This window comes from Hetaerina americana, unplaced genomic scaffold, assembly GCF_022747635.1.
Source record: "Hetaerina americana unplaced genomic scaffold, ioHetAmer1.1.p SCAF_10, whole genome shotgun sequence".
In the NCBI taxonomy this organism is placed as follows: domain Eukaryota; kingdom Metazoa; phylum Arthropoda; class Insecta; order Odonata; family Calopterygidae; genus Hetaerina; species Hetaerina americana.
This window is the reverse complement of record NW_027286070.1, coordinates 3,899,454-3,908,096: the sequence shown is the minus strand read 5'-3', so window position 1 is coordinate 3,908,096 and position 8,643 is coordinate 3,899,454. Positions and strand designations below refer to the sequence as shown.

The window sequence follows — 8,643 nt, the reverse complement described above, 5'->3', positions numbered from 1 at the left end:
TTGCTTCGAGTTATTGATGTAAATATAAAACAATGTTACCAAAATCATTCCATTATTAATGCATTCCCTGTGAATTACAATGTATATCACCTTCTTCTTCAAGCTGCAACATGTAATATGGAAATGTGAAAAGATGCAAACCATAATGTTTTTATTTATACCAGCCTTTTATTTCTGGATTTCAAGGCTTCATTTGTTTTTCAAACAACTACCCAAGAAATGATGGCAGGGTGGTCAAGAGTTTTTAATTCCTAAAGTAATGATGATGAATATCTTTCAAGAATTGTAGGATTTAGCATTTCATAAATGAGATCCTGTAAGTTGTGCTTAGCATTACTTAGAAATTAATGCACATAAGAAAGAGTCTTCACGTAGTACCAAAAACACTAACCCTTCAATGACATTTAAAGATCTTTCCCAAACTAATAAAGATAGAATCTTTAAAGTCACACTTTCCCGACTGCATACTAGGTAAATTATGTACCACAAAACACAGAAAACAATTGATAAAGAGTTTTTTTAACAAGATAAAACATTCCCCGATGAATTACTCCATTTTTTTAAACTTTATAACATTTTCAAAAGATGTGAATGAATTTTCACAGATTTTGGGCAACAGGAGTCAATTCACAGGTCAACACCTACAAACATGTTGCTTAAAAAAATACATTGATTACGAAATCCAATTTCTTTTACAGAAAAAATTGTGCACATTACATCTGGAACAAAATAACAGATTTCAGATTTGTTCCAGAAAATAATAAACAACTAAATGCCTCTCTAACAAAAACTAAAAATCTCAAAAAGTACACTAGTTCCACACTCTAATTAATATGATTAAACATGGATCAGCACATTTCTCCAATACATTTGATTACTTATCAGCAATGGTGCTGACAAGGAGACAAAAAAAGAAAAAAAGGCTGGCCTTTTGAAAACTGGTAAATGTTGCAATACATCTCTTATTTCTTTACCTCATATCACCAATAATATCAATAGATAAGGAAGGTCTGGATCAGAGAAAATGAAGTCACGTTCAGCCACCTGCAATGAATACTCCTAACACATTGAGAACAATGAATGTGGTGCCTCATCCTGCCCCACATTGCACCCTACGTGCGTTTACAGTGGCAGTGGTTGATTTAAATGGTGAGCAAGGGAGGCGTCACTGCGCACATGGCCACTTTCACTTGCTACATGGCACACGTCACGCCACTTCTCAAAAACAAAGTCAATAGCTTTATTTATTTTGGCATGGCTGGGAAGAAGAGAGAAGAAGGGGGGTCGGGGAAGAAGTCGGACGACAAAAGGGGAGGGACAGAACGAGCATCGGGGAAGAATCGTCTTCGGTTGCCTTCATGGATGGGATGAATCATTCACACAAACACACACATACATGTGTGTACTTAGGTCTTCCTCCAATAGTTGCGCCAATTACACATGATATCAAACCCCATTCTTTCTGTATAAGCGTGTGCAAAACACAAACCTGTGCGTTTCATTTTCTTCTCTTTCTTGGGGGCAATCCTGTCCCAGCCTGGCCTGATGGCACCTGCAGAGTGTCAGATGCACAGCAGCTGCTCAACACTTGGAAATGTGCGCTAAGGGAGTATAAACACCACTATTTGGTCAAAAAAATCCCTCATGCCACACTCTCTCTCAATCCTTGGCCCCACAATGACACCCTAAAACCACAGCCTAACTACAAAGAGGGATGAAAAAACCAAACTAGAATCATTGCACCATGACGAACAGAATGCCATAGCTGAGGAAAGACATTTCTGCAAGTGAATTGTGGATATATCTTAATTCCTCCCTCACTACAGCAAAATCTGCCATCCATGTGCAAGCCAATTTCCACCAGAGTAAAACCGGGTCACTGTTATTAATCAAACAAAGAACACGAACGAATAAAAACCTATGAAAGACTGCCAATTGCACCAAGTGAAACTTTACCTGTAATTAAAAAGAGTACTAGACAAACTCTCTCACCCTCGCTTATTTCTTGCCCTCTTTCTATGTCATGGACCTTCTGCTGAGGCTCCTGTGTAGCACCAGTTGAGAGGCAGATGCCTTTCCCGTGGGTGAGAGAGAGAGAGTGTGGGACTGGAGTGATGGGTGGGGTGACGACGACTCGTGGGGAAGGAGGGGGAGCTGCGGTTGTCAATGCTCTCTTGGGCACCTCGGCACACTGCCTCTTCCCCTACCCTCGTCCCCTCCCTCCCTCACTCTCTCTCTCCCCCTCTCTCAAATCCTTGTTCGTTCCATTCCACACACACACACGCACACACTCTCTCCCCCTTGTGGCTCAACCGACAGGGTTTGCGCAGACCCACCAGCACCTACAAGAGGCAGCACTGCTTCTTCTTTGCACCACCACGTGTCCGCTTTCTCTTGTTCTTCCCTCTGCGCTCCTTCTGCAAGAATTTACAGCAAAACTTCAAATTAGCACACCCGGAGCTTACATATTTTTTCAGTCTGAATTATGATGAAGATTAATATACAGTAGAGGGAAGCATTCCAGTGACGGGTAGCAGTATTATTGAACAAAAAGGTAGGAATATGCTTGGGAAAAACAGAGTAACTTGGTCATACAATATAAATTATAGAGGTGAAAGCTGAACCAAAAAACTTTGCATTTGTGTAGGTCTACATGCCACCATAGAGAGGAAGAAGTCAACAGGGTATGCAATCTGTTAGAGTAAATAACTGTGTTCCTAGAGGGAAACATCTGTTAGTAATGGGGATTGGAACACCAAGGAAGAGATGGTTGTGAGGCAAGGGAATATGGTTCAAGGATGAGGAATGATCATTGGGAGAAAGCAATAGCATTCTGCAGGAGAGAGGCCTTATCTTAACGGACACTAGGCTCAAACACCACAGGAAATACAGATAGGTAAACAAGTAAAATTTCAGGGGATTCTAAGAGATCAGATTATATTATGGTTAGGCACAGATTTAGAAATAGTGTAATAAATTCAGTTTACTGGAAGATGATAAGGATTCAGATCATAATTTAGGGCTACTGAAGGGGCAATTCAGATTCAAGAGGGTAAAACATGGAAGAAAGCTGAGAAAATTGAACTAGAAGGCATAAACAGGACAAAATGGATGGGGTACCAGGAAGCAGTAGAAAAATTGATGAACCAGGACAATTAGATTGGTAATGTAGATTAAATTTGGGAATCTCTCAGAAGAGACATTTAAAGCCTCAAACAAAATTAGGAGAGATGGAAAGAATACATTGAGGATTTATATAGAATGGATTTTATGCCAGTAAGTTTAAACATAAAAAGAGAATATTACTTAGATAATAATAGCTTAGATCAGGCATGCTTAATTGTAACATAGAAAGAGCATTAAGGGAGTTGAAATCAAATAAGACTGTGGGGATATGTAACATCCTCACAGGACTTAAGGGTATAAGAATACATGGAAGCTGGTTTTTATGGGCTGACTCATAACATTTATGAGGGAGGAATTAGGCTAGAAGATTTCATCAGATAAGTGTTAGTTCTCAACCCAAAAAAGGGAAAGGCAACTGTATGGTAGGACCAAAGAACAATAGGTTTGACTTGGTAGACAGGTAAGGTGGTATTTACAATCATCAATGGAAGGATGAAAAGGAGGGCTAATGAGTACTTTGGGGATGATCAGTTTGTCTTCAGGAAGGGGAGAGGCACATGATGCCATAACTGCAACAAGATCAAGGTAAATGATTGTTTTGTGTATTTTTAGGTTTTCAATTAGAGCACAGTGGGTCGAGTTAATGAATGCCCTAAAGAAGATTGGAGAGACAGGAGATTTATATGCGACCTGTACACTTCTAAGATCACTCAGGTGTGTATGGTGGGTGGAAAGTCGGGATGGGCAGTGCTAGCAGGGGAGTGAGACAGGGATATCCATTTTCACCTGTTATTTTTAAAATGTATGCAGAGGTTAACGGTAACACAGGCATGAGAAAGGCTGGAAGCAGAAATTAAAGTATGTTGTGAAGCCATAGGATCAATATTTAATTAGCCAGGCAGGTTATCATGCAAATTTTCATGGTGGTGCAGCATCATCAGGCAAAGAAATTACATCCATACAGAGGTGAGACAGTAATTGGCAGAGGGATGGGTTGAGGGTTCAAGTAGGGGCAAAACACCATCCTTGTCAGCCGATTGGGCTGCTTGGGGTAAAGTACAGGGAGGAAAAAAGGCAGAGTGGCATGCTGCAAGGGGTGGGTTCCTCTTAGCTGAGCATTTAATAGGGAAAAGGAATAATGAATCAGGATTGTCTCAATTACGTGAAACTAACATATTATTTCTGTTAAGTCACTAAATATTTGAAATACAAATCTCACTGAAACTTACACTCCTGTTGCAGATGTATTTTCAAGATGAATAGAACAAAAAGTTTACCCAATACATAGATGGTTTCAAAACTGCATAAGCTAAGTTACCTTTTGTAGGTATGTCAGCACTAACAAAACCGCCTACTTGGATTATTAATTTTGACTTTATTGGGGTGAGATTAAGGCAATCTTACTAAACTTATAATTCCTTCCTTCACATAACCCCTACCTAACTACCTGGATGGAGGATAGGAAACCAGTCTCCATCCTTTTTACTCTCGCCTTCCTCCTGTTATATCTTTCCCCTTCCAGATTGCTGTTTGCACATCTCTCCCCTCTGTGTGAGCATTGCCTCTATTACTATCCAAGATGGACTGGACTTACTGTGACTCTGATTGGAGTAACCTTCTTCCCCGATGGGAAGAGGAGAAATTGTGCAGAAAATCAGGTGTCATTTCATTCGACATGTCCAGCCACAGTTAAGATGTCAACAGGTGTGTGGCGGAGAAGCCAAGGCAATGAATTTTTTTTACAATAAAACCATGAATGCATTCATCAGCATGACTTTTTACAACACCAGGAAATCCCCAAAACGGAATATACATGGGAAGGCCCATAAGTACCTGGCCTAACCTAGAGATGGCGGTAGTTGTTTAAAAAAATATCACTGTATTAGAACGTACGCAATCTTTAAAGCATAGGTTTCAAGTTTGAAGACGCCGCATTGTTTAGTATTTGTTTGGCAGCCATCAATAGTGAATGTTTTCAGTGAATTTGTGAAAATGGAGAAAATTGGTCATCACTACGTGATACAATACTTTTATTTGAAAGGCTTCAGGCCAACCAATAAAAAAGCTGAACTGGATTCTACTCTGGGTGAGTCTACTCCTTCGTTTACAACAGTAAAATATTGGATGGCAGAGTATAAACGAGGCCGTACGAGCTGTCAAGACGAGCATCGCATTGGTCGACCAAATGAGGTCGAAAGTGGATGAAAATCCACTAAGTGATACTGGATGATTGTCAACTGAAAGTGCCCGAGCTAGCAGACAGCAGGAATTTCAAAAAGTGCGGTACATTGCATATTAATTGAAAATGTTGACAAGAGAAAGCTGTGTGCATGATGGGTGCCGTGTTTGCTCATACTTGAGCAAAACCAGTGTCGTGAAGATGTTTCAATTGGATGTTTAGCAAAGTTTCACAACAACAAAGCAAAATTTTTGCACCATTTCATAACCATGGATGAAACATGGGTTCATCACTTCACAACCGAGACAAAAGAACAATCAAAATCATGGATTCCGAATGGAGAACCGGCTCCCAAGAAAGCGAAGACCGTTTAATCTTCAGGCAAGGTCATGACGTTGGTTTTTTGGGATGCGTGTGGGATAATTGTCATTGATTATCTTGAAAAAGAGATACTATCAATGGCGAGTATTATGTGAACTTATTGCAACGTTTGAGCGAAGAAATCACACAAAAACGGGCACATTTAGCTAAGAAGGGAGTGCTGTTTCATCAAGAAAATGCAAGATTTTCCAACCACGAAGAAGTGATGTCGGCAGTTAATGGCTATTTTGAGGAGCAAAACAGTTCTAATAATAAAAAGGTTATCGAACTTATTGACCATCGCTGGGAAACGTGTATAGAGCTGAAAGGAGATTGTGTAGAAAAATAAATAATTTTTTTCCAAAATTTATGGTTTTCTTTGTTGGGTCAGGTGATTCTGGGATTACCCTCATACACTCAGAATTGTGGAGTGGAGTAATACGTTTCTGATTCAGAATGAAGTAATTTAGTAACTCCAACCATTCATATTTAATTTCATTATATACCATTAAGATCTTAATATATGTGATCAGCAGTTGACATAAAAAACAGCCAACAATAACCCAACATTTTATTTTGTACATGAAGGCGATAATTAGCTAAGGATATAGTAGCAATATAGTAAGTAGCATATTCAGCTAAAGATGGAGAGTACTGATTGAAGATCACTGGAGATATTTTCGGACAAAACCCCACTGAATACATAAGCAGTGTGACTTTCTGGCAACCAGAAAGTCATGGGACACCATAGGCAGCACAGAGAATGGAATTACCTCCCTAGACAAACATCGATTCCACATGCTATATGACTTGGTGAAGGGCTTAAAGCAATAAGAATTTGTCCTCATATTATAAACGCTACTAGATTATTCTACGGATCATATATTGATGACATTGTATGCATCTGAATTAAAGCTATGATTAATGAGGATCGGCTTACATCTTTCCTTATTTCCCGCACTAAGGTGTAGAAAGCGTCGTCCACGCCCATCCTTGTTTTGGCAGAGGTCTCGACGAAAGGGATTCCATACTGCTTGCCCACTTCTCTGGCTTGCCCCATGTCTACCGCACGCATGGGAAGGTCGCACTTGTTGCCAACCACTATGATACAAATATGCAACAGATATAAGAATAAAGAAAACCAAAATATTTTGTTTACGTATTTTACACAAACATCCTTGCTTTTTAGACCATTAGGGTGAACAATGCTTCAGCTTATTATTGAGTGTGTTATCCTAAAAAAATATGTAACTAAGATAGAAATAAAAATTAGTAACGTCGGTCACTTTTACTCAAGAGAAATACTTACAAACCATCGGGACCTCCTCAGCATCCTTTACCCTCTTGATTTGCTCACGATACATACTGATGTCTTCGAATGACTTAGCATTATTTACGGCAAAAACAAGAAGAAATCCTTCACCAGTTCTCATGTATTGATCGCGCATTGCACTAAATGTCAAAGAACACTAGCGTAAGCATATGCAAACAGAACTATAAAGTAAACAAAAGCACATATTGATGAATAACCACCTGTATTCTTCTTGACCTGCGGTATCAAGTATATCCAATAAACAGGTTTCTCCATCGATTACTACTTGTTTTCTATAGGAGTCCTCTGTAAAATTCAATACTTGATTAGCATTGGAAAACTAAAAACTCAAATACGGGTACGTAATTTCTAAGAAAAAACCATAAGCCAGAATTGTGAGCAAATAGCATACCTATTGTTGGGTCATATTCATCAACGAAGCTGAAAAAAATAAATGCTCCATTATTTACTATCAAAGAGTACGTGGTAATAGCAGCCAGTTTATAGGAATGTATCGTTTAAGAGTGAATTAACTTGGCATAATTCAAATATGTTGCATGGTTACTCTATTTGACCTATGGCGCAAATGACCTTAGCTGTCGGTCGCCTCCCCTCAAAACTACTACTACTACTACTTGACAAATCGACGAAACATAAATATTTACATAATATCTATTAAGGATTATATAAACGTGAGAAAATCATAGGGGAACAGGAGAAGCAAATGAAGGTAATATATCAGGCAGTGTCTTAGGCAATCGTAACGTAGATAACTCACTGATTTTGGATAAGTTGAATGGTTAAGGCACTCTTCCCGACGCCACCAGCTGTAGAGAGAGTAAAAAAAACGATTATTATCTTGTATACAAAATCGCTACCACAACTCAAGGTATACTCATACTTATTTTCAATTTCGCCAAATAACACACGCCAGAAAAATTAACTTACCTCCTACTACAACAAGTTTATACTCCGTCATTTTGGAGACTAAGCCAATGCAAAAGTCGAAGCGTCAACGAAAAGATTTGAAAATTGCTACGAGTTCACTTACTTAAACTGTTTTCATCTCAAACATTAGTATCCGAATTACTCATTCACCCACTTGCCCACACCCTCCTGTGTGGACCTCTTCTTACAGATTGGCTTGTAGTGCAACGGAGTGAATGATGGGAATTTCAGTGAATGTCCGTAAAATATTTATTTTATCATAGAAACATCTCAAAAATCTAGTAATCAAATATTACAAAATTATAAATAATTTAGAAATCCTAAATATTAAATTATAAGTACTAGGATAAAATATTTCTTCACAAATTAAGCGACCAATTAACTCAATTGAGTGCCCGAAAATTTGTAATGCACAATAGAAGACTTCAGTAATCCGCATGTGCAAATATAGGTTTTGTGTCCTCGATTGCTGTGTAATGTGTTTATTAAAAAAAAAGCACTGGTTATAGAATTGGAAGATGACACTTTTCTACAGTTTCCAGGTTAATTATTGCATCCATCGTGGTGTAGGTAATTCGAGATGGAAAAATTCACTGCATTTACTTTAATGCATCTTTCATTTCGAGCAACATGTTTTGTACTTGCAGGGCGTCTTCTCCATACGTTAATTTTTCAAATATTTTTCTGTTCCTGCAAAGAAGATGTTTGACATTACAAT

The 8,643-nt window shown here is 38.6% G+C and overlaps 1 protein-coding gene across 1 annotated transcript; it reads right to left on the bottom strand.

Annotated features, from left to right (window-relative positions):
• Positions 1–2: 2 nt before the first annotated feature.
• Positions 3–8,109, bottom strand: Ras85D (ras-like protein 1). The gene is made up of 7 exons (XM_071598197.1): positions 7,926–8,109; positions 7,756–7,804; positions 7,390–7,418; positions 7,199–7,283; positions 6,975–7,117; positions 6,606–6,766; positions 3–2,417 (listed from the first exon to the last, which is right to left on the bottom strand). Exons 1-7 carry the CDS (start codon positions 7,954–7,956, stop codon positions 2,343–2,345), a joined length of 573 nt encoding a protein of 190 aa, XP_071454298.1. The 5' UTR covers positions 7,957–8,109; the 3' UTR covers positions 3–2,342.
• Positions 8,110–8,643: the final 534 nt, after the last annotated feature.